This window comes from Crinia signifera, chromosome 19, assembly GCF_055691185.1.
Source record: "Crinia signifera chromosome 19, ASM5569118v1, whole genome shotgun sequence".
NCBI lineage: Eukaryota > Metazoa > Chordata > Amphibia > Anura > Myobatrachidae > Crinia > Crinia signifera.
In genome coordinates this window covers 26519247-26545662 of record NC_139226.1, presented here as the reverse complement: position 1 = coordinate 26545662, position 26416 = coordinate 26519247, and the positions used below count along the sequence as shown (strand labels likewise).

Here is a 26416-nt window from a genome sequence, read left to right as displayed (position 1 = left end):
ATTGGCAAGTGCCCGGGGTGTGTGTGTGACTAACGTTTCCCAGGCAGTATATGATCGATACGTCAACACTACTAAGGTCCACCACTAAAGGTCGACAAGTCGACACAAACATTAGGTCCACATTCGATAGGTCAACTTGAGTTTTTGACTTTTTTTCCGAACAGGCGGTATTTCATCCCCTACCATCCTATAGTACATGGTGGGAGAATATAATAGTGTGCCGAGAATTGCGAGGGGATGCAGTACACTGATACGATGTTAATGTCAAAATTCGGGACACAAAAAAAGTGAAAAACATGGGGGCGTGGCTAAAATGACACGACCGCTTCGACCATGCTCCTAGACAAGTAGCCACTCCTGTGGCTCCACCCCCACCACACCCCTTTTCACTCCCGGCGGCCTCCCCACCTGAGCTGGCTGCCCAGCCTGAAAGTAGCTAAGTATGGGCTAGATGTGGCATATCTAGACTTTAGTAAGGCATTTGACACTGTCCCACATCGCAGGCTGCTAAATAAACTTGAAAGTGTGGGATTGGATTATAAAACAATTAAATAGATAAGAACCTGGTTGCAGGATAGGAAACAGACAGTTGTAGTAAATGGAGTGCATTCTATGGAGGGACATGTTACCAGTGGAGTACCCCAGGGATCTGTACTTGGACCATTGCTCTTTAATATCTTTCTTAGTGACATTGCAAAGGGTATTGAAGGGAAAGTATGCCTTTTTGCAGATGACACAAAGATATGGGAATGGGATCATTCGTCAGACTGCATTTAGGTCTACAGTCATTAGGTCGACCCCACTAGGTCGACTGGCAGGAAGGTCGACCTGACTTAAGGTTGAAATGGGCCAAGGTCGACATGACTTAAGGTAGAATTTGCATAAAGGTCGACATGAGGAAGGTCGACTGGTCATAAGGTCGACATGGGGTTTTTCACTGTTTTTTGATCCGAATGTCGACACAGTCGACATGGACACAGTTGGCAATGAGAATCGGACCCTCGCATCGCTCGCTTCGCTCGCAATGCTTCGGGCACGGTTTTATTCTCCCACCACGCCCTAGTGGATGGTAGGGCATGAAATACCGCCTGTCGGCACATGTCGGCTCAAAAAACAGTGAAAAACCCATGTCGACCTTATGACCAGTCGACCTTCCTCATGTCGACCTTTATGCAAATTCGACCTTAAGTCATGTCGACCTTGGCCCATGTCGACCTTAAGTCAGGTCGACCTTCCTGCCAGTCGACCTAGTGGGGTCGACCTAATGACTGTAGACCTAAGTTCATTCTAATAGATGACCGCATCCCAAGATATGCAACAGAGTAGACACACCAGGAGGGGTAAATTAAATGACTGATGATCTGAGTAAACTTGAGAATTGGTCAAGAGCAGGGGTTAAAGTGAGTGGGAACTGGGTGGAACTGAGTTCCACCACCTCTAATGGTAGGGGGAACTGAGTTCCACCTCCACCACAGCCCTGAACAGTAATTCCAACAGAAAAACCTGTCCCGTCGGCTTCTTCTTCTGGCACGGCGTATATAATGTAAAGTTAAGATGAACAACTGTGGACATTATGGGCCAAATGTAATAGGGTGAGAGTTTCAGAAAATTTGAGATTTTGGGAGAATTTTCCCCTTTTTTTTAAAGCAGCAATCAATTACACTGCAAAACCAGGTTGATTTTGCCATGTGATTGATTGCTGCTTTAAAAAACATGGGAAAACTCTCCCAAAATCTCTCACTTTCTGAAACTCTCCCCCTATTACATTTGGCCCTATGTGTATAAGGGGAATTACTGTGTGATTTAATATGAATCATGGGCACTACATGCAGTGTAATGTGTATACGATTGTGCTACCATGTATGGTGGGACCATTACCCCTTTATGGAGGGTGGGGACCATTACCCTTTTATGGGGGGGGGTGTTAGGGGTGCGGAGTTCCACCACCTTTCCAGGACCACTTTAAACCCTGGTCAAGAGCATGGAAACTACAGTTTAATGCAAAAAAATGCAAAATTATGCTCAATATAGTATAAATGGTACTATAATGGAAAGAGATCTAGGAGTCACTATTTCAGGGGACTTAAAGGCAGGAAAGCAATGTAGCAAAGCAATGAGGAAGGCTAGTCAGATGCTTGGTTGCATAGGAATAGGAATTTATAGGTCATTAGTACGACCTCATCTAGGGCGGGATGTACTAAAGGGAAAATGCGGTAAAACGGGGGCTTTACCGCATTTTCCTATGTACCATTACCCGTCCGCCCCGTCTCCGCCTGGCAGGGTATCGCCCTCCTCTGGGTGGCGATACCCTATAGATGCCTATGGGCTTCTATCGCCGCCCGCCCGCCCCCTTTCCCATCCTCCATTGATCTCCTCCTCCCCAGCAGGTGTCACAGTCGGGAGGACATCCGGCTGCAGGGGGGAGGAGTAGACGCAGGGGGACACTGACAGCCACCGGGATGTGACGGAGACCCCCGCACACCACATTACAGGTATTGCGGGGGTCTCCGTCACCGCAACCCGATGCTAGCCGCATATGTTAGTACATGTGCAGTAGCATCGCGTCGGCTGGCAGGTGAAGGGCGGTGATATATATTAATACATCCCGCCCTAAGAGGGAAATATGTATAGAACCTTTAGAGATAAAGTAGAGGGATATAAAGTACCAACCAGGCAGCTTGTGTCATTTTTAAAACACAGACCACAAAACTTCATGTCCTCTGCAGTTGGCCCCCTGACCTCCTGCCCAGGATCTCCCATAGCTGAGGTGAAAAATGTCCGCAAGTACAATCTATATGTAATTAGCGTCGTCCAGTTTTTCTGACATAGTATATTCTTCCCAACCAGAGAAAAAGGCCGTGCAAAGGCTGTCACAGTGATATATAACTTGCACATGCAGCTTACTGTAACATGAACCACCACAGCTACTGTGAAACTACACATCCCAGCATGCCTTACCACAGTATTGCTATCAGAGCAAGCTGACTGCTGGATGTGTAGTTCCGCAGCAGCTGGAGGGCTGCATGTTGAGTACCCCTGTCCTAGAGGATATGAAAGCAGCGTGTTAGTGGTTTCATGGTAACTCTGTGAACAAGTATGAGCACATTACACTGCGCTGGGTCTGACAGGTGACAGACACTCTGCAGAGGCCGCTAATTTATTTATGGGGTGGCGGGCTTGTTGGCGATAAGTCACACCATCTGCCTAGTGGGTAGGAGGAAATGTGATCTGGTTAGTGCAGGTTACTTGTATAATAGGAACTGTGGTACATACCCGATGTGACATTTATATGTAGCACATTAGAGGAGGGGGGGGGGGACCTGTATATATAGCAGCACGTAATCTCCCTATTTTCTCTGCGCCCTCTGGGCTGTGTGACAAGGCAGACAAGCAATTATATGCTCCAGTACTACAGTTCACTTGAGTGATTAATGTAATTAGTGACTAATTAGTGCTTATTAATTTAGTAGTAGGGTGGTCACTGGCACCCCCAGCTAGTGAGGAGGATTTTGCAACATGTGGGTGTTTGTTTGTAACCCTGAAGGGAGTTCTGAAGTGGGATCTGACAGCACGTGGGACATTATGTGGTTAGTGAGGTAGTCATTTTGTGGCAAGGGGAGTCTGAGGGCATGTAGGAGAATTTGAGTTTAGTGGGGTCTTTTTCTGGCTAGTGAGGGGGGCTGAGTAGCACCATTTTGCAGCAGTTGGGAGTTTCAGTGAGTTGGGTTAGTTTGTGTTAAGTCTAAGGGCATGTGGGGGCATAATTGGGTTAGTGTAATATGGAAGTTCTGGGGGTTTTGTGGGTAATCTGAACACGTGGCAGTTTGTGACACATAGGAGTCTGAGGGCATGTAGAGGGCAGTTTATAATACTTTAGAGTCTGAGGGTATGCAAGAGTAATTTGTGACACTTGAGAGTCTGAGGGCATGTGGGAGTAATTTGTGACAGGTGGGAGTCTGAGTGCATGTGGGGGTAGTTTATAATACTTGAGAGTCTGAGGGTATGCAGGAGTAATTTGTGACACTTGAGAGTCTGAGGGCATGTGGGGAGCAAATTGTGACACAGAGTCTGAGCGCATATGGGGGGCAGTTTGTAACACTTGAGAGTATGAGGGCACGTGGGAGCAATTTGTGACACTTGAGAGTCTGAGCGCATGTGGGGGAGCAATTTGTGACACGTAGACGTCTGAGCGCATATGGGGCAGTTTATAACACTTGAGAGTCTGAGGGTATGTGGGAGCAATTTGTGACACTTGAGAGTATGAGGGCACATTGGAGCAATTTGTGACACTTGAACGTCCGAGGGCATGTGGGGGAGCAATTTGTGACCTGTAGAACCTGAGCAAATATGGGGGCAGTTTATAACACTTGAGAGTCTGAGGGTATGTGGGAGCAATTTGTGACACTTGGAGTATGAGGGCATGTGGGAGCAATTCATGACATATGCGAGTCTGAGGGCATGTAGCAGTTTGTGACACTTGAGAGTCTGAGGGCATGTAGGGGCAATTTGTGACACTTGAGAGTATGAGGACATGTGGGAGCAATTCATGACATATGCACGTCTGAGGGCATGTGGGGGCAGTTTTTAACACTTGAGAGTATGAGGGCATGTGGGAACAATTTGGAGTCTGAGGGCATGTTGGAGCAATTTGTGACACTTGAAAGTCTGAGGGTATGTGGGGGAGCAATTTGTGACATGTAGAATCTGAGCGCATATGGGGGCAGTTTATAACACTTGAGAGTCTGAGGGTATGTGGGAGCAATTTGTGACACTTGAGAGTCTGAGGGTATGTGGGAGCAATTTTGACACTTGAGAGTCTGAGGGTATGTGGGAGCAATTCATGACATATGCGAGTCTGAGGGCATGTGGCAGTTTGTGACACTTGAGGGTCTGAGGGCATGTGGGGGCAGTTTTTAACCCTTGAGAGTATGAGGGCATGTGGGAACAATTTGGAGTCTGAGGGCATATGGAAGCAATTTATGACACATGGGAGTCTCAACACCTGTGGCAGTTTGTGACAACTGAGAGTCTGAGGGCATGCAGGGCAGTTTGTGACACGTGAGAGCCTGAGGGCATGCGGGCCAATTTGTGACACGTGAGAGCCTGAGGGCATATTTTGTTTTATAACTAAACGTAAGGCTAACGTGTGGCCCTTTTTGAATGTTGCGAGGCGATATGTCACACACCACATCTCTTTCTATCCCTGTCTATAAGCCTCCTGCGTGTGGGTATCAGTGTGGCTGAGCTAGGCAGTGCAGCTCCTCACAGACACCAGCGTTCAGCAATTGCATGTCACTTGTGATGAATGCAGTAATATGCAGACACAGAGCTGGGAGAGATGGGGCAGAGAATACAATGTAATTGCAATGGCTGCACTCTGTCTCTGAAATTGGATAACCTTTCTTCATTACACTCATTCTTTGTTTCAACATTCGTACAGCAGTCTGTTACATACAATATCCCAGGGACCAAATGTCACTACGGAAATGAAACCGAAAATGAAAATCAGGATTAATATAAAGACTTATGGGAGATAATTCCATCCCGATAACTATATTTGCTTTTTCAGCACGGACCTGTTGGCGTGTGAGGAGGACAGGAGAGTCGCCGGGGGATCTCAGACAGGAGTTACCTTATTAGTACAGTCAACATAGAGGCTATTTTATAGAGAAAGGTTAATATATCTGAGGTGAAGTCAGAGGTTTCTCTTATTGGGCGGGATGTATTGAATGGGCAGCCGCTGATTGGCTGAGAGAGCTCTCTCAGCCAATCAGCAGCCGCTGATTATTATGTCACACACATGGGATTTGGGCCGATTAAGATGTCGACATTTTCATTGTTCATAGTATCTGATTGGCTGGCCATAGCAACATCTCATGTGACATAGAACTCACATCTTAGTCATTTTCCCCCTAAGCTTCCTAATGCTGGGTACACACCAAAACGATTTTGGCACAATCCCATCAATCTGGATCCAATTCAGACTGATTGGATGCAGATTGGATGCAGATTTGGTCAAAATCGTTTGGTTGGATCTGAATTGGATCCGAATCCGATCCTACCTGCTGCAGGTAGGATCTGTAAAAGATCCATTCATCTGAATACAGAGGGGATCAGATCGTATGCAAATCGTATGTAAATCGTATGCAAATCGTATGATCCGATTTGCATACGATTTGCATCCAATCCAAATCGTTTTGGTGTGTACCCAGCATTACTTTTAAAATCCCCCCTCCCCCCATCTCCTTTCCCCAGGCAAGCTATGGGCCTGAAATATTAGGTCGTCCATGAAAATGTGGACAGTGTCACCCCAAAAGGTCGACAGACAAGGTCAAAAAAGACAAAAGATCGACACAAGCAAAATTTCAACACTGGAATAGTCAACGCATGAAAAGGTGGACCTGAGTTTTTCATATTTTTTTTGGTGTCAATTTGTAGATTTCTTGACATGGACCCCAAAATAGTGTACCATGGCCCCTAGAATCCCACCAGAAACATAAGTGGACCTTTTTCTGTGTTGACCATTGCTATGTCAACCTTCCCTTTGTGTTATCCTTTTTCTATGTTGAGCTTGTCCGTGTCAACCATATGCTGTCAACCTTTTGACTGTTGCCGGACATGGCTAACCTTTGGCCCTCCAGATGTTGGTGAACTAAACATCCCATCATGCCATTCTACAGTGTTCCTAATTGGCCAATGCTAAAACTGATGCAGGGCATGCTGGGATGTGTAGTTCAACAACAGCTGGAGTGTCAAGGTTCCTCATCCCTGACCTAGACACTGTTCACCTGGATACCACAAGCATCCCACCTAGGGCCCGATTCAGACCTGTGCGCTAGGCTGCATATATTCTCTGCCTCCCGAGCAGGTAAATGTCACCCTGCCGAATAACCACCCCCCCACCAGCCGGATCCCCTCGATACGCTGCGAGTGCATGTGCACGCTTACAAATCTGCTCACATGCACCTGCACACAGGGGGCATATACTGGCGGCCCCCCAGGCATCCATCCTCAGAAGCGTCCGTGGTCCCAATGATGCATTGCGCGGGTGATGTCATGAGGTCACCGGCGCACTCGTGCAATGCTACATTGGGACCGGGAAGGCCTCCAGCAATAAACTTCCTTCAAATCTGCCAGAATACTTAATGTACAGAGCGGACCAGAGACTCCGGGGAGATCCATACCAGATATAGCTATGGTTTCCTAGATTCCCGAGTACTGCTGGTCCGTTAGCGAACGAGATCCTCTGCAGCACATTGCAGAATTCCTAGTTACCACTCTCCTCCGCACAGGGATGTCTGTTATATGATTTATTAGCTTTCCCCTGGTTTTTATTGATGCCAGCAGAAGACTTCCCGTGAACACCTTGAGGGAGAGAAATAATAGCTGGCAAGGAGAGAGGCGCTACAGTGGTGAGAGAACCGGGGAGGGCAGAGGAGTAAGGGGATGGGAAGATGAGAGAGGCACCACTGAGGCTAGATGAGTCTGTGCAGTAAAGGCCCCCATACACTTATGCAACTTCCCAGAGGTAAAAGTCGCATAAGAGTTCTGTTGAACCGCCTGGCAGTTTTCCGGTCCTTTGCATACGATTACCATGTATCATATGCGATTCGATGAACTGCGCATGCGTATGGGCCCCATGCGCGTGCCTGATGGGAGAGGGGAAACACTGGCCCAGCTTGCGACCTTTTCAACTATACAGTGCTCTTTGTTTCGCCAAAACCATTTTGTTGCTCACAAAAAAGGGGAGAGGTTTTAAGCCTTGGGGGGGGGGACTGACGGAAAGCAACCAATCCGCTTCTAGTGCAGCCTTGGGAATGACGGTTAGAGTGCCCACACACCAGTGATGTATTGGTGCAATCCTCAAGCCCGTGACAGTCGCTTCCAGTGATCGAGGCAATTATAAACATGTGAAGAAATCCTGTCAGGGATCGCAGAATCTGTCCTTCTTAACATTCTTAATCCACATTACACCCGTAAGGGCTCGCAAGCATCGCACGATGCCTGCAGGTTAGCGCCAATAGTATATGCACCAGGTTTGCACCAGGCAGAGGTCACATACAGGGCGGAGACAACTCCCTGTCTCGCACCTCTCCAAACCATTCTTAACGCTGCTGCTAGGCTCATCTTCCTCTCCCGCCGCTCTACCTCCGCCTCCCCCCTCTGTCTATCTCTTCACTGTCTCCCCATTCCTTTCTGAGTTCTCTATAAACTCCTCACCACCACCTACAAGGCTCTCTCCTCCTCCACCGCTCCTTACCTCTCTTCACTGATCTCTATCCACACTCCCTCCCGTCCTCTTCGCTCCATCGCTGACCGCCGACTGACCTCTCACCTAATCACCTCCTCCCACTCCCGTGTCCAAGACTTCTCTCGCGCTGCCCCCGTGCACTGGAACAACCTCCCGCCACCCATCAGGCTTTCTGTTTCCCTTACCTCCTTCAAGCGCTCCCTCAAAACCCACTTTTTTCGACTAGCCTATCCCTCCTCCTAACCTCTTTTGATCCTCCTATCCTGCCTCCGTTCCCATCCGTTCCTACTTATCCTGTTGTTTTTCGTTCGTTCATCCACCTATTTTTAGTATGTTAACTCTTATGAGCAGGGGAGGTGACCTCGACCACACTGGGTGGGTCGGGGTGCAGGTGCGCCTGGCCGGAGCTGTGTATCCCTAGCTGCTGCTCTGAGACAGGGTAGTTAATCCTGTACTGAGTATACAAAAAAGGGAAGTGGGGTGGAGAGCTGCGCTTCAAAATTAATATAAATGTATATAAATATATACACCTTAAAATAAGGAATTCTATGGATAAAAACGGATGAAGGATTGGTTGATCTAGTACAAGAAGAATTTATTATCTAAAATTAGCACATAGCCAAAATACAATTGTGATAAAATATATTACATATAAAAATTCATCTCACCAGATACAATTGGAATATGGGTAGGGCCCGGAAAAGTCCAGAAAGTCCTGTACAGGGCTGGGGTAGTAAAGCGTCCTGTATAAGGCTGGGAAATACCACCCAAGTGGAGCAGTAGGGAGGGAGGACCAGGTGACGGTGTAGGGAGTGGCTCAGGTTGACACAATATGCCGACTCCCTCCGCTAGATTCACTGAAGCGGGATGTGGTCCTCAACCTCTACCTTTCCTGCTATTAATTGTAATCCAATGTCGGGCCAGTTGGAGATGGTAATACCGAACTGCAGTTTTGTAGATGGCCCGATTGGAATCCACAAGTAGTGGGGCTTGGTTTGTGTCCCTGTTATGGCAGATGGTGGGGAGGACTCGATGGTACAGACCAGGATTTTTTATATGTAATATATTTTATCACAATTGTATTTTGGCTATGTGCTAATTTTAGATAATAAATTCTTCTTGTACTAGATCAACCAATCCTTCATCCGTTTTTATCCATAGAATTCCTTATTTTAAGGTGTATATATTTATATACATTTATATTAATTTTGAAGCGCAGCTCTCCACCCCACTTCCCTCTTATGAGCAGGGCCCTCCTTCCTCACGTACTCACCCTACCTCATTACCTCACCTGTGCTCCTGTCCTGTTCTTCCCTTCCTCTACTTCATCTTCAGTCTCCTCGACAATTTTGACACCTACTTCTGAACTGATGCTGATTTTATTTCTACCAGCTATACCCCTATTTATACTGTATTTTTCAACACACCCTGTACGTTACCTTGTCATTTGTTTTTTTGTTTGCTATGTAGGGCACTGCAGACACTTTTTCGGCGCCTTATAAATAAACGTACTACTACTACTACTCTTCCATTAACAGAATATCCAACAATTCTTGTGCTCATTGCTTTCAGATGCGACTGCAGTATCCAGTAAACACCTGACTCAAGGGCACATTAAGGCCCTCATTCTAATTAATTTGGAATGGGGTGAATTTGGCCTCATTCCGATGTTTGGGACATGTGCATGGTATATTATGCAAGTGGAAGTCCAGGAACAGAGCATCTCGTCCCTCCTGGAATGGTTCATGTTGGGAAGTATGCGTTCCTATAGGTGCAACTCCAGTCTGCGGCCCCACGCCCCCCCCACCCGCACTGATCTGTGCTTACGGGCCGTGGCTATAGAAGTCGCTGCGTCCGCTTACACAGACTGCCTGCACATAAGTCTATATGCACATGCGCAGCCCATCAACATCGTTTACCGTTGCGAATTCACAACAGTGAGAATAGATCAGAATGACCTCCTGTATTCTATCAGATTCACTTCAGTAAGGGACAATAGTGCTTTATACTAAAACTACTGCACTGCAGACATGTCCTGGCCACTGAGGTGTATAGAAAGGGTAAAGAAAGCCATTGCTCCTAGTTCAGTCTGCGGTGCCTTGGCAACCTGTGTCTCTCCAGCTGTGGTAGAACTACAAGTCCCAGCATACCTTGCCAGCCACATGCGGTGCCTTGAGTCAAGTGGCTACTCTAAAATGCCCCAAATCTTCTGTCTCTCTCTCTCCCCTGTGCGCTATACTTTTTTTTGGGTCTTTTCCCATCCATGCTGCATTGTTGTCATGGAAACCTCTGAGCCAGAACTTGTTTCCTAGCAACTGTTGTTTGGGGGGGTTCGTCTCCTAAATATCTGTAAGGGGGTCACAATGGCTAATGCTAAACTTTTTTTTATTTCAGGCCGCAGACAGGAAGTCGTGATGTCCGTGGGGCAGGATTAGGGAATTGAGAGTACAGGGGCGCAGATAGATGGGCAGGGGGCTGTCATGGATATGCTGTGCTGTGCTGCACAACTAGCCTGTACATATAATGACAGACTTCTGCAGGTTCTGTGTATATACAGTAGGTACCAAGGAGAAATAGTTTATGTTGGATGAAACCTTTGTCTCTTACATGCACCTGTAGCTTCTTATTAAATGTGAAGTTAGGAGACTATTGTAATCAGTGGCTGCTGCCTTTTTATTAGTTCAGGGTGCATGCAAGTGTCACACAAAGTCAGACCCGCTTCTAGGGACTGTAGTGGCTGCAGCCCATACACGCAAGGTAGGACTGGCAGATTGAAAGGGAAGCAGTGGCGTAAAAACTCCAGTGCAGACTATGCGATGGCAGGTGGAGCGGAAACGGGTTTCTTCAGATTCCTTGCGGACTGGCTGACCGCATGTAATTTGCTAAAACGACCCTCCAAATATGTTAGCACGGAGCCGCCATGGAGGAGACAGATGTTAGAGGTCCTACCAGAGCAGCGTGTACAACTCTACCCAGAAGTGAGGATTCTGGGAGCGTTATTGCGCTCTGACTATGAAACCTCTTAGTAATAAGTGAGAAATCTCCTGGCAATGAGCATTTAACCCCCTTGCAACAAGCATGTAGCCCCTGGCAACCAGCATACAGAGGGGCAGATGTATTAAGCCTTAACAAGAGATAAATGCAAGGGTGATAAAGAGAGATAAACGTCCAGCCAATCAGCTCCTTACTGACTTTTTCCAAACACAGCCTGTAACATGACAGTTAGGATGTGATTGGCTGGACAGTTATCTCTCTTTATCACCCTGGGATTTATCTCTTGTTAAAGCTTAATACATCTGCCCCAGAGTCCTGGCAAGGAGCAAAAAAATCCTGTCATGTATCCCCCTAGCAGGGCTGGCAACAGAAATCTTGGGGCCCGGTACACTGATATATCTGGGGGCCCAACACCCCGCCCCCTTGAGCAGAACATTTTGAGTACACTGCATATTGAATGAGTTTTTTATTGTTTCAAAAGATAATATTCACGAATACCAGAGGGGGTATTAGTATCCTTACAGGAATCCAGGCAGGTGCCTTTATAAACAATTGATAGGCGCGGCACATGCTTACAGCTCAGAACTTTGGGGCCCCTCACAAGCTTGGGGCCTGGTACAGGTATCCCCCTTGCGCTGCCCGGCCCCCTCCCCTCTGCGGCGCCGCCGCCTCCTCCTCCCGCCTCCCCTCCGGGTTTTGTATTGATGTCCCCGGCACCGGCTTATGACAAGCCGGCTGCTGGGGACAGGGATGCGGTGCGGGGGTGCAGGTCCGGGCAGCCGCTGATTGACAGTGCAGCGGCGCTGCCCGGACCCACGGAGGCAGTGGTGGTTTTTTTTTAAGGGAGCGCTCCCCATAAAAAAACTCGCCCAGTGGGGAGCGCTCCCAAACCCCCCCACCACCACTGAAGGGGTTAGGGGCCTGATTCTGGTTCACTTGCAAAAGCAAATTCTCTCTCTAATGGACAAAACCATGTTGCACTGCTGGTGGGGTAGATGTTACTTGTGCAGAGAGAAATTAGATTTGAGTGGGGTTTGTACTTCAAACTGATATATATTTATTTCAGTGTAAAAAAAAAGCAGCCAGTATTTACCCTGCACAGCAACAAAATAACTCACCCAAATGTAACTCCCTCTGCACTTGTTACATCTGCGCCACCTGCAGTGCAGCATGGTTTTGTCCATTAGAGTGAATTTGCTTTTGCAAGTGAACCAGAATCAGGACCTAAATGTAGTCAGTGATTACTTGATAAAAAGTTCCATTGGTCAGTGTATATGAATAATGGTCCATACACACTGGGCGATTATGCCCAGCGTATATGGATGGCGATGATCGCTATCACCACTGGGGGAAAAGCCACGGCTTTGCATAGTGCATCCTCAAAGCCGCTCATCTGCTGGTAATACTAGCAGATGAATGGCTTTCCCGGCGATGTTGCAGGAGCGCGGGAAAGCGGGCTTTGAGCTGAAAGCCGCTCAAACATGCTGTTTTGAGCGGCTTTCAGCTCAAAGTTGCCCAGTGTGTATGGGCCTTTACAGTCACTCAAGCTGTAGATAAAAATGGACTGATAGAGGTATATTTCCCACAATATCAGACTGGGACCCAGGTGCGGGCGTGGTATTCCTGATGTCCGCTGTCCGGGGAACACAGCGTGGCACGCTGTAATCACCCGTCTCTCACAGTAAAGGCAGTCAGCTCCGGTCTATGGGATTCTGCAGTGTAGCGCGGTGTTACCGGTGGGGTCTGTACACGTCCACTGTAGCCAGCGCGGCTATTGATGTGTCCTCCCATCGCAGTGACCGCTGACTGGCATCCAGCTCCCAGTCTTTGTTTGAAGCTAGACGCTAGTGTAGTCCGCTTAGCCGTGCGTGAGTGCGGCTTACACCAGTGCCTTGGTTGGATGAAACCACAGTGCACACTTTCGTCACTCAGGTGTTGGTATGGGTATGGCTAACGCGTTTCGCAGCCCACCACAATCATTGGCCGCTTCATCAAGAGTTTATTTGTTGGCAGTCACAGTGGATATTGGTGTTTGCTGAACCAGACACAAATTCCGACCATATTCTTATATATGCATTACTCATACATCAAGCTTAGCTATAAGACTGGGGGCCAGATGCACTAAGCTTCAAAGGTGATAAAATGCAGAGTGATAAACAGTCAGCCAATCAGCTCCTACCTATCCTGTTACAGGCTGAGTTTGAAAAATATCAGGCAGGAGTTGATTGGCTGGCTGCTTATCACTCTCCATTTTATCACTTTTGAAGCTTAGAGCATCTGGCCCTGGATCTTAGGCGGAATGGACTTTGTTGCTGCTGCAGTGTACAAAATGAGATATAACAGAGCGTGCGTTGTGTGAAGCAGCGCAGTGCCAGCGGAATCTGGCTGCAGATTTACCGCGGCAATAATCTGAACGGTAAAACTAAGATGCAGAAATCTGCTTCACACAACGCGCACCCTAATACATAAACCCCAGTTAGGTTTGCTCTATAGTAAAACCTATTTCTATGACCTGAATTATCTGCTGCTCACAGTTTTATTAAACATGTTCTCTTTTCCATTTAAGGACTGGGTCTTCCTCACACGATTCTGCTTCCTGTCAGATTTTGGACGTCTTGAATTCAGATTTAAATACCCAGAAGTGAGTAATGTCATATTCTGTCCTAGTTGTGTACATATGTGATCATTCCTACATGCTCTGGTCGCTCTTTATATAATATAGTGTATAGCGGTATTGGTCATTGTGTTTTAAAGGTGAGTGGGTGTGTGGGAAAGGTGAGTGGGTGTGTGGGAAAGGTGAGTGGGTGTGTGGGAAAGGTGACTGGGTGTGTGGGAAAGGTGACTGGGTGTGTGGGAAAGGTGAATGGGTGTGTTGTGGGAAAGGTGAATGGGTGTGTTGGAAAGATGAGTGGGTGTGTGGGAAAGGTGAATGGGTATGTTGGAAAGGTGAATGGGTGTGTGGGAAAGGTGAGTTGGTGTGTGGGAAAGGTGAGTGGGTGTGTGGGAAAGGTGAGTGGGTGTGTGGGAAAGGTGAATGGGTGTGTTGTGGGAAAGGTGAATGGGTGTGTTGGAAAGGTGAGTGGGTGTGTGGGAAAGGTGAATGGGTGTGTGCGAAAGGTGTGTGGGAAAGGTGAGCTGGTGTGTGGGAAAGGTGAGTGGGTGTGTGGGAAGGGTGAATGGGTGTGTGGGAAAGGTGAGTGGGTGGTGTGTGGGAAAGGTGAGTGGATGTGTGGGAAAGTGGAATGGGTGTGTGGGAAAGGTGAATGGGTGTGTTGGAAAGGTGAGTGGGTGTGTGGGAAAGGTGAATGGGTGTGTGCGAAAGGTGAATGGGTGTGTGGGAAAGGTGAGTGGGTGTGTGGGAAAGGTGAGTGGGTGTGTGGGAAAGGTGAATGGGTGTGTGGGAAAGGTGAGTGGGTGTGTGGGAAAGGTGAGTGGGTGTGTGGGAAAGGTGAGCTGGTGTGTGGGAAAGGTGAGTGGGTGTGTGGGAAGGGTGAATGGGTGTGTGGGAAAGGTGAGTGGGTGTGTGGGAAAGGTGAGTGGGAAGGGTGAATGGGTGTGTGGGAAAGGTGAGTTGATGTGTGGGAAAGGTGAGTGGGTGTGTGGGAAAGGTGAGTGGGTGTGTGGGAAAGGTAAATGGGTATGTGGGAAAGGGGAATGGGTGTGTGGGAAAGGGGAATGGGTGTGTGGCCACCTTCACATATTGGTCTGATAGGAAGAATCCTTTCTCTATTCAGGCCAAATGCTGCCAGAACATCCTGCTGTACTTCGATGACCCATCTCAGTGGCCGGCAGTATACAAGAAGGGGAACAAGGTCAGTAGGACCTGGGATGTGGCCCAGGGTGTTCCTGTTGAGTGACAGCTGCACTGACGATCTCTCCTTTCCCTCTCAGGACTGCCTGATGAAGGAGTCTGTTATCCGACCGGAGAACAACCAGGTCATTAACCTGACGACGCAGTATGTTTGGTCTGGCTGTCAGGTGAGGTCCCTCCGCACCACTAATATCATATTAATGCTAAGGGGTACATTTATTAAATCTTCTAAAAATGAGCTTATGTTGCCCATGGCAACCAATCGATCCTTTCTCTATTGCATCCTAGAAAATGATAGACAGTGTCTGATTGGTTGATATGAGATCCCCACTAATAAATGTACCCCCTTATCTCTCTTTTGTCCCCATTGCGTTATCTTGCCCTCTGACCACAGGTAATAAAAGACGCTGGCCAGAGCTATTTGAGCTGCAACAGTGGGAGGAGCTTCCGATCTGTCCGCGAGCGATGGTGGTACATAGCGCTGAGCAAGTGTGGGGTAAGAATGGGCGACCAAAGGGAGAGAGAATCACGCACTGGGTTCCCGGGCAGAGGTGGGTTAATGTCTATGGGAACACACTGCTACAGGCATATGTGTGTTGGGTTCTCATTGTGTTATTCTGTGTCACACAGTGATGTCCTCATTTTCTCATTGCCATCTGCTCTGTCCCTGTGCAGTTCTGTCTCTGACTCTGTTGCTCTCCATAGGGGGACGGGCTGCAGCTAGAATATGAAATGACTCTGACAAATGGCAAATCTTTTTGGACAAGACACTTCTCCGCAGATGAGTTTGGTCAGTATTGTATCACTGGTCAGCTTCTTGTGTTACACTTACTGAGACCATATAGAATAAAGCAATATGTTCATTTAGAATAAGTAACCTGCTACCAGCATTGGCTCTGCCTATTATAGGATGGGGAGGGTAAAGGCCCCCATACACTAGTCTGACTAGTCCTAAGGACAAGTCGGACCAATTTGCCCTTGAGCTCCCCCGGCAGCTCCCCGTGGGGTTCACTTACGATTTGGCACTTGATGTGCCAATTTTTTATGCAAAAAATCTAAAACTCCAGAGGAGCTGCAGCAGTAAAGTGCCAGGCAGCGGTGGGGTCCGGGCAGCGGCAGGGAGCTGGAAGCAGCATGTGCTGAACGGCGGAGCGAGAATCGTCAGCAACATTTAAAAAAAATATTTTCAAAAGACTGGCCGGCTGGTGATTGGCTGAGAGAACTCCCTCAGCCAATCAGCGGCCGTACAGCAGATTTGATAAATGAAGACCGGTTTGGCTAGCTCTGGTGTAGTTGGATGTTCTCAATAGTGGAAGGACAGCAGCCAATCAGATTCTGTCTATCATTTTCTAGGATACAGTAGAGAAATGATACAGAATCTGATTGGTTGCAACTACCTTACTTATTAGGAGCTTCTTAGTTTGGTGAGCTGGACCGTTACTTAGAAGTAAGCTTACTAGCCATAGTGAACTGATAAGGTGACACATTCAGTGGTGTAACTGGTCCCTAGGGTGTAACGCGTACATTTCCGTAATGGCCAGGAGGAAAATCGGATCCCCCTCCCGGCCCCCTGGAGATGTGGGCAAGCTTCCCACATTTAGTGGGGCCCACGCACTCCCTCCTTCTGCCGGTCAAATACCAGCATTCAAAGCTCTTCGGGGAGGGGCTAAAATGATGCAAATCGTGTCATGTAGTACCACCCCCTCCCCGAAGAGCCGCGAATCACATCATTTCTAAGAATGGGCAAGCCCCGCCCCCTGAAAAGCTGCAGAGAGTCTCCTCTCTGGGCTTCCCCTGGAGAAGAGATACTGAAGGTAGGCAAGTATGGTGTAAAGTCTTATATATATTGGGTAAGTCTGACACATAGCTGCAACCACTGGCGGGGAACCTCATACTGAGCCAGATACCCCCAAACATGGCTCAGCCTGGATGCATACAGCAGGGACACATCACCGGGTGCTCTTCCCGCATTGGCCTAGATATCCCGTGTCAGATCCAGTGGTGTAATGTGGATGCTTATCTGTTGTTGTGCAGGGATCCTGGAAACTGATATCACCTTCCTTCTGATCTTCGTGCTCATCCTTCTCCTGTCCTGTTACTTTGGCTGTGAGTATATAGGGTGCTGCATGTGTCCTGTCCTGGTAACAGCATCGCCCGCGGGCGGCTCACTGGGGATCGGCTGCGACTTTTTCAGGAGACAAGTGTATGGGGGGCTTAAGGGGTAAATTTACTAAGATAGGAGTACTATTGAAGATGGGATGTTGCCCATAGCAACCAATCAGATTCCACTTATTATTTATTTAGCACCTTATAGAACATAATAGATAGAATCTGATTGGTTGCCATGGGCAACCTCCCATCTTCAATAGAATTCGTAAATTTTTCTTCAGTTTTAAAAAGAGCTTGTTTAACTTATAATGGTGATCTGCCACCTGCTGGCCAACAAGTGCAGTACTGTAGCTGTTTGACGAGAGCAAATCATATAGCAAACTACTTAAAAGCCCATCAAAATGACAGCTTCTGCAATGTACTTTCACTTTGAGCTGTGACAGTTTTTGCTTTCACTTTAAGCTGTGACAGTTTTTAGCCCACAACCTCTCCAACCCACCCCCAGTCCCTATCTGCTATCTGCTCCTACCTCCAATCTCTGTCTTCGCAGCTCCCCCTCTCCATATCCAGTAAGGTTTTAAAACAGATCAGTGTCCCTGCAAAAATGGCTTTCACTTTCTGTTATGACTTCTTTTAGCACACAGAGGAGTAATCTGGTAGTGTAGTATCCTCTCGTGGTCACTGGCGGTACTTCACCTCATAAAGGTGAGGAGAGTTAGCCTTATATATATATATATATATATATATATATATATATATATATATATATATAACAGATTGTCCTCATTAACCTGTGCTGCATACTTATTCCTTAGTCCCCTTATAGTGTACGAGGTACTTAGAATTGGTGCTTTAGGCACGCTGACTGGGGCTAATAGTCAGGATTTGAGGGTCGGTGTATTCGGACACATGTGACGTAATGGCTCCATTGTGAGTGTGACTATACAGTATATTTTGTGCTCTGAGTGGTATGCTATGTGCATTATATTGCTGTATTGTGTGGTCGTAGTGTGTGCTTTATGTGCAGTTATATATTGCTATTGTAATGTGTGTTAGCTGAGTGGGATTATATTTTGCAACACTCCAGATCTGCTCCGAGGACGGCAACTTCTCCACACCACGTACAAGATGTTTATGGCGGCAGCTGGGGTGGAGGGTGAGTTACAAGACCCAATTCACGTGAAAGTTGGTCACTGTCCCATTTACAATGGCCTTGTTTGTTCCTATTCCTGGTTCTCTTCCCCTGTCTGTGTCTCTTCATCCTATCAGAGTGCACATACAGTGTACATAACATTATTCTCACTCCTACCCCTGTCAGTGTCACCCCTGTCTGTCTGCGCCCCCCCCCCTTTTCAGAACATAAGCTCTCAGGAGCAGGACCCTCTCCCCTCATGCTTTTTTTCCTCTCTTGGGGTAAATTTATTAAAGTATCAGTTTTGAGACGTGAGAGATGTTGCACCTAGCAACCAATCAATGGGATGTGTAGTTCAACAGCTGGAGGGCCAAAGGTTATATATCTGTGGTAATAAGGTGCGCTGCTAAGGGACTGTTAAACTCCTATATCCAGGATAATTGGGCAACACATTTTAATTATTTGAGAAACAAAGCCAGCGCTGGTGTTCTTTTTGTTTATTCTACTTATTTTGAGGGCCAAAGGTTCCCCATCCCTGCTCTAGAAGGTGCACGACAAAGGATATATAGAATCTGATTGGTGCTAAAGGCAACACCTCTCACTTCTTAAAACAGCCACTTTAGTAAATGTACCCCATAGATGCATTACTCCTTTGAACGGCACAAGACCCTGAGTAATAATGACTTCAGTGTGCTGTCCCCTAATGCCACTGCAGAACCCTTGTGGCACCTGATAAATAGTAACGGATTGTGTTTCTCCTAGTACTCAGTCTGGTCTTCTTCTGCATCTACTGGGGGCAGTATGCGCAGGATGGAGTGGGCAGCCCCAGTATCAAAGTGCTAGGTTGGTATACTGATGTGGAATCTTATATATACGTATGTAGGTGTTCTAACGGTACATAGAGAGTGCAAAGGCAACATGTATGGGTATATACCTGTATATGGGGCATCTCTATGTAGTGTATATATTATTGCTGTGGTTCTCCCATAGACGCCTCACTGCCAATTCTTTACCTTTACATCAGAAAGCCATCTTCTGTCGTCAATGATCGGTAATCTGCCAGGGAATTGGGAAGACTGCATTGTAACAATCTCTGAATTGCCGATCCTGACCAATAAACAGGATTGTACAATGAGGGATTTTTCCAAACAAAGAATCTAGATTTATAACATTTTTAATATTGTATATTTGCTGTCCGTTCAATTGGGAAATCGGAAAATTGTGGCAATCCACCACTGATGTATATAACCAACTACAGCGCTCGTTTATAAATGATAGATTTATGCCTTTATTTTTATTTATCTTTATTTTTTGGGGGGGGGATAAGGTATGCGATGCGATAATCGGGTAAATGACCTGGATTGTACAATTTAATATCACACAGCATCGCATGCCAGCAAATGGCATGTGATGCGATGCGATTGTAGAACCCTGAAGGGTGCTTACAATGTTAAATGCACCCCCATTGTCCACGCCACCCCCACTATCAACGCCAACCCGAAGAGTGCCGAGCCCGAAGCGTGGCGAGCACAGCCCCCACAGACCCCATTTTTAATTGTATACCCACCCTGGTGGGTAATTACTATGTGAAATGCCCCCCATTGTTAACGCCACGCCACGATCAACACCAACCCGAAGTGTGGCGAGCGGCGGCGGTACGCGTCCTCCGACCTTTTCATACCCCCACTATCCACGTCGGTGTGGAGTTGATTTTAGATAGTGTGGCGAGCCACCGAGCCCGAAGCCTGGCGAGCGCAGCGTGCCCCGCAAGGGGACGCGGAATACATGTTAAGTCATCCGCGTCCCCTCGCGGGGCTCCCTGCGCTCGCCATGCTTCGGGCTCGGTGCCTCGCTGTGGGGGTGGCGTTGACAATGGGGGTGCATTTAACATTGTAAGCACCCTGGGTGCTTGTACAAATAAAAATCGCATCGCATATAGCTATATTGCATGCAATGCGGTGAGATGTATAAGCAGTGGCGTAGCTTGTTTTGGGGCGCCCCCCCGCCGTTAATGGGGGGCGCCCCCCCTCCCCGCCAGTCTTCCCAAACCTTACCTGTCTGCGCGTCCCGGGCGGTGTGTCGGCGTGTCAGCAGAGTGGTCTGGTGTAGCAGCACATTCACCCTTACACTCTGGGCCAGTAGCTGCATTATTGGACTCGTATATCGGGCTGGGCACATGCAGGGTCCCCGCACTTTCTGTCCTGTCCAACGCGCTGATGCATACCTCCCAACTACTCCCGGCTCCCTTCCTGGCTTCAAGTAATTCTATGCAGACAGACCACGATAAAATGGCCGCCCCCTTACCGCAGACAGTTTCAGAGAACTGTTTGCTTTATGGGGCGGCCATTTTATCGTGGTCCGTCCCCATAGAATTGATTGTAACCAAGAGGGGAGCCGGGACGCGTCGCGCAGACAGGTAAGCCTGCAGGGAATGGGGGCATTACTATAGCACCGCAGGCCCCCGGCGCCCCCACATACACAGCACCCCCCCGCGACCGCGGGGGCTGCGGTGCTATAGTTACGCCCCTGCGTATAAGATGCAGTAAGATCAAAATCGTGGGCGCCGTTCTAGGAAACAAGTACCAAAAAATGTATTGGGTCTCCTAGTGATCGTACGCCAGTTGCCATTTTTTCGTATATAGGATTTTATTATTCAATGAAACAACTAATCGATGTGATTGGACTAATTCCATCTGTGATAGTAGCAGATGGTCAGATATCTATATAAACCCTTATTATTGTAGACAATGATTACAGCTACATATGTACATGACTAACCTGTAATGTAACATTAAAGGTCCATACACACTGGGCGACTATGCCCAGCTATGATGTCAATTACCACTGTGGGGAAAGCTGCTCAGTGCATACACACTGAGCGGCTTTCCCCCTGCCTGGCGCCAACGGAGGGGGGAGGACGGCGTTGCATAGCGCAGAGCTATGCAAAGCCATCCTCAACGCTGCTCATCTGCTGGTATTATCAGCAGATGAGCGGCTTTCCCGGCGATGTTGCGGGAGCGCGCAGCAGCGATCACCACCGGGCCGTACACACTGGGCGGCTTTGAGCTGAAAGCCGCTTAAACAGGCAGTTTTGAGTGGCTTTCAGCTCAAAGTCGCCCAGTGTGTATGGGCCTTAACACTTGGGCTGTGCTTTCCGCGTGTAGGGGGCGGCATCAAGGGAACGCCTGGCATTTAATGGGTGTCCCCATGAAAACGCCGGGCATTCACCTGGGTATGCACGCGGGCTGATGCATGCCGGGGGCAGGTGGCCGACTTCACATGTCGTCAGCGGCTGCCCCGTCTTTGGCGGAAAGAAAAGCCAGGTCAGACTTACTTTTTTCCTGAAGGGGAGTATAAATCATTCGATGGTCGGCGACCATCAATTTATCTCCCCGTTGGCCGTATTCTCGTACACATCCTCTCGCATGGTACCAAGGGTTGTGCTACATAGACCTGTAGTATGTGCTACATAGACCTGTAGTATGTGCTACATAGACCTGTAGTGTGTGCTACATAGACCTGTAGTGTGTGCTACATAGACCTGTAGTATGTGCTACGTAGACCTGTAGTATGTGCTACGTAGACCTGTAGTATGTGCTACGTAGACCTGTAGTGTGTGCTGCGTAGACCTGTAGTATGTGCTACGTAGACCTGTAGTGTGTGCTGCGTAGACCTGTAGTGTGTGCTGCGTAGACCTGTAGTGTGTGCTGCGTAGACCTGTAGTGTGTGCTGCATAGACCTGTAGTGTGTGCTGCATAGACCTGTAGTATGTGCTACGTAGACCTGTAGTATGTGCTGCGTAGATCTGTAGTATGTGCTGCGTAGATCTGTAGTATGTGCTACGTAGACCATATACCTCTAGTATGTGCTGCATAGACCTGTAGTATGTGCTGCATAGACCTGTAGTATGTGCTACGTAGACCTGTAGTATGTGCTGCACAGACCTGTAGTGTGTGCTGCACAGACCTGTAGTGTGTGCTGCACAGACCTGTAGTGTGTGCTGCGTAGATCTGTAGTATGTGCTACATAGACGTGTAGTATGTGCTACATAGACCTGTAGTATGTGCCTGCGGTGTGTGCTGCGTAGGCCTGCGGTATGTGCTGCGTAGACCTGCGGTATGGGCTGCGTAGGCCTGCGGTATGGGCTGCGTAGGCCTGCGGTATGGGCTGCGTAGGCCTGCGGTATGGGCTCCGTAGGCCTGCGGTATGGGCTGCGTAGACCTGTACCATGTGCTATGTAGACCTGGAGTATGTTCTGCATAGACCTGCGGTATGGGCTGCGTAGACCTGCGGTATGTGCTGCGTAGACCTACGGTATGTGCTGCGTAGACCTGCGGTATGGGCTGCGTAGGCCTGCGGTATAGGCTGCGTAGGCCTGCGGTATAGGCTGCGTAGGCCTGCGGTATGGGCTGCGTAGACCTGCGGTATGTGCTGCATAGGCCTGCGGTATGGGCTGCGTAGACCTTTGGTATGTGCTGCGTAGACCTGCGGTGTGTGCTGATCTGTAGTATGTGCTGTGAGGTCAGTGTGAGTCTCCTCAGCTCTGTGTCTCCGTTACAGCGAAGCTGCTGTTCTCAGCCAGTTTCCTCATCTTTCTGCTTATGCTGATTCTACTGGGGAAAGGATTTACAGTGACGAGGTAAGAGGACTGGTATCACCCCCATGTACTGTATGTGTCACCTCACCTGAAGGCCATACTGTGGCAGGATGCATTGGTGAAAGTCTTGCTGTTATAATCAGGTATCGCATTATTACTGGTCCAGTCCCAGATACACGTGGACACTGGTGGTCCCTGCAGCATGACCATTGTGACGATAGGCATCACTGTTCTGTATAGTGATTGGAATTGTCCAGGCCTAGGAGCTGCACGCAGTTGACGGATGTAGTTAAGTCTGTCCATGCGTCCACATAGCTAGCGCTTAGAGATGCAGAACAGAACCAGACACAAGGCCTGTGGTATTCCGTGAGCATTCCTGAGAGGTTACGTGGTTGGTGGCCAATCAGATGCGGGAGTGTGGAGGGTGCGCCAGATGCTGGAACTTGCCATAGGGCTGGTGGTCGTTTTAATGTTGCGGCTGCAAGGGGCATGGGTCATTGGGTCAACTCAATTTAGGGTCAACCACTGAAGGTTGAGAAGGGCTTAGGTCAACACTCGATATGGCTTAGGTCGACTGGGTTGGAAGGTCAACACAAGCATTAGGTTGACAATGGCAATGTCGAGAGTCAAAAGGTTGACATGTATTCCCTACCCCACGCATGTAATTCCCTACCCCAGGCTTGTCCAAACTCTGGCCTTGTGTACTACCAGTCCCATCATGCCCATGCCACAGTTTTGCTATTAGGGAATGCTAGAACTATGGCAAGGCATGCTGGGATGTGTAGTGTCACAACAGTTTGGACATGCCTGCCCTACACCATTGAGAGGGGCGTAAGTCTATGGAAGCTGATGATTTGGTGTACCATATGTCTCCCCCAATATGTATGTATGTTGTTGCAGAGGTCGCATTAGCCACCTGGGGTCCATCAAGTTGTCGGTGTACATGACACTGTACACAGTGACCCACACGGTGCTGTTCATACACGAGGCACAGGTACGTTGTGTAATCGGTCCCCCTGTCCGCTCTGGCCCTCTATAACTACACGAAGTCCAGTCACGTTTCTCTGTCTCCCCAGTTCTTTGACCCGGCGCAGGTTCTGTACACCTACGAGTCTCCCGCTGGCTATGGAAACATCGCACTGCAGTTCCTGGCGTACATATGGTTCTGCTACGCTGTACTGGTGACACTCAAGCATTTCCCGGAGAAGCAGGCTTTCTACGTGCCCTTCTTTGCAGCATATACGCTCTGGTGAGTGTGGGCCAGATAGAGTACAGGAGGGACAAATCATATAAACATATAGGGAATGCATGTAGTCTGTGGATGAATTACACTCTGAGGTCATCTATATTGGCAGGTTGCTGCACAGGGCGAGGGAAGGTAAGGCCGGGTCTCAGCTCAGAGGTGGACGCAGTTTAGATTGTCACAACTGAGTTCTGCGCATGTGTTTTGCCGCAATGTACTCGCACCGTAGTGGTCCTGGTATGGTGGATGCAGCCAGCAAACATTTTGGGGGAGGTAACGGGGAGTGGCATCCTAAATGCTGGTGTGACATAACCTTTGAGGGTGTTGCATCCGGTGATTGTGTCTTCAGACAAGGCCCTCATTCCGGTTGGCTCCTGAGATGCCCCCCGCCGCCGAATCTCCTCAGAATCATGTGAGGAGGTGCGTACGAGAACACATCCCCTCGCATGGCTCCGCTGCAGGAGAAATCATTTCATGGACACCTACCATCGAATGATTTTTCCTGGCTTTGCAATCGAAAGTCAGTCTCAACTGACTTATATTTGCGAGCTCCGGGATGAAGACCCCCAACAGGCATCTACCCGCCCGCGTACCCATGAGCTAGCTGGTGGTGTTGCAGGTGATCACTAATGTATGCAGGAGGGAGGTGTCCACTTATATCAGACACCTCCTACTGTAGTATCATACCTGAGCATCGCTGTAGTAGCTATAGCAGCCCCAGCCACATCTGATTAGATCCAGGGCTCTTACCCTCATTGGCAGCACCTCATTGAGTTACCGCACCGATTTTCTGTGATGGCAGGTTCTTTGCGGTGCCGGTCATGGCTCTGATTGCTAACTTTGGAATACCTAAATGGGCCCGTGAGAAGATTGTGAATGGGATCCAGCTGGGAATCCACTTCTACGCACACGCAGTATTCCTGGTAAGTACAATCCTCTCTGTGATCCAGTAATGTAGAGTGATGAGTGTATAACTATAATACACAAACACACCTGGTTATTCATTTAATATCATTCCCTCTTACAACTTTGGGGGCAAAATCTCAGCGTATCGCCACCAGACCCAAACATGTATCTTGTTGGCAGGTAATGAAAGAGAAAACTTTCTAGATTTGGGGAATATTTTATATATTTAATATCGTCTGCATTAATATGTATTTCACAACCCGTAGGGAGAAAGAAGACCGATTACAGCCGATCCCAATCCAAGGTATGACCGGGATTGGTTGTAATCTGCCCAAAAATATGAACGGAGAATACGGCTAATTTACATAGCTGCCGTATTCACTGGATTCTTATTTTCCAATGGCGAAGTCATTCGTATGGATGAGCATGAAACATTGCATGCATCAGTCAGATCTGTGCAGGCTTTTCTGTGTAAAAAATTAATATAAAAAAAAGGGTGTGGGGTCCCCCACGTGAGCGTAACCAGCCCCGGGCTCATTGAGCTGGTCCTGGTTCTGAACCAATCACTGTGTGCCATTTATCCCTCTCTGGTTGGTCCTGACGGTGTTCTATGTATTTCCTCTCTCACCTCGCAGATAATCACACGGCCCTCTGCAGCCAATAAGAACTTCCCGTACCACGTGCGCACGTCTCAGATTGGAATCATGGAACAGAGCACAGAGAAGTTTCCCCATCACGTGTATGGCAATGTCACCTTTATCAGTGACTCTGTCCCCAATGTCACTGAGCTCTTCTCTATTCCCAGCAGCAATGGCAATTCTGCAGTGGTGAGGAATCTTGTTATTAATGTTTCCTTTATAATCACCGTCACACAGGTAATCTGGGCCTCATTCTCACTACACCCAGTAGGTTTTAAAGATTTTAAGAAGACACCTGCCTGTATTTGTGGGTATCAGACTTCCTGTGAAGGTTGATAACATAAAAAAAGGGCCGAGCCTCTCATGTAACCATCGGGATAATGGGGGTTATTTTGGTTCATTCTTTCTGACAAAATCCTTCTTAGATGGAAAAAACAATGTGCACTGCAGGGGGGCAAATATAACATGTGCAGAGAGAATTAGATTTGGGTGAGTTATTTTGTTTCTGTGCAGGGTAAATACTGGCTGCTTTATTTTTACACTGCAATATAGATCTCACTTTGAAGTAAAACCCCACCCAAATCTAACTCTCTCTGCACAAGTAACATCTGCCCCACCTGCAGTGCACATGGGGCCTTATTCTGGTTGGTGCGGTTCTGTCCGCGTGCGGTCGGTCTGCCGATGTTTGGTGTTTGCGCATGCGCAGAGGCATATCTGCGCATGTGCGAATGGCAG

At 48.2% G+C, this 26416-nt stretch overlaps 1 protein-coding gene across 1 annotated transcript in view; it reads left to right on the top strand.

Moving 5' to 3' along the window:
* Nucleotides 1-26416, top strand: part of TMEM145 (transmembrane protein 145) — a 56206-nt gene that overhangs the window by 20712 nt on the left and 9078 nt on the right. The window contains exons 3-15 of the mRNA XM_083162193.1: nucleotides 13812-13886; nucleotides 14980-15057; nucleotides 15137-15223; nucleotides 15451-15552; nucleotides 15762-15846; nucleotides 17091-17162; nucleotides 18253-18321; nucleotides 19060-19140; nucleotides 22858-22936; nucleotides 23795-23888; nucleotides 23971-24143; nucleotides 24940-25060; nucleotides 25679-25870. Of these exons, the coding sequence (XP_083018319.1) occupies nucleotides 13812-13886; nucleotides 14980-15057; nucleotides 15137-15223; nucleotides 15451-15552; nucleotides 15762-15846; nucleotides 17091-17162; nucleotides 18253-18321; nucleotides 19060-19140; nucleotides 22858-22936; nucleotides 23795-23888; nucleotides 23971-24143; nucleotides 24940-25060; nucleotides 25679-25870 (1308 nt within the window). The remainder of the gene's footprint in view (nucleotides 1-13811; nucleotides 13887-14979; nucleotides 15058-15136; nucleotides 15224-15450; nucleotides 15553-15761; nucleotides 15847-17090; nucleotides 17163-18252; nucleotides 18322-19059; nucleotides 19141-22857; nucleotides 22937-23794; nucleotides 23889-23970; nucleotides 24144-24939; nucleotides 25061-25678; nucleotides 25871-26416) is intronic.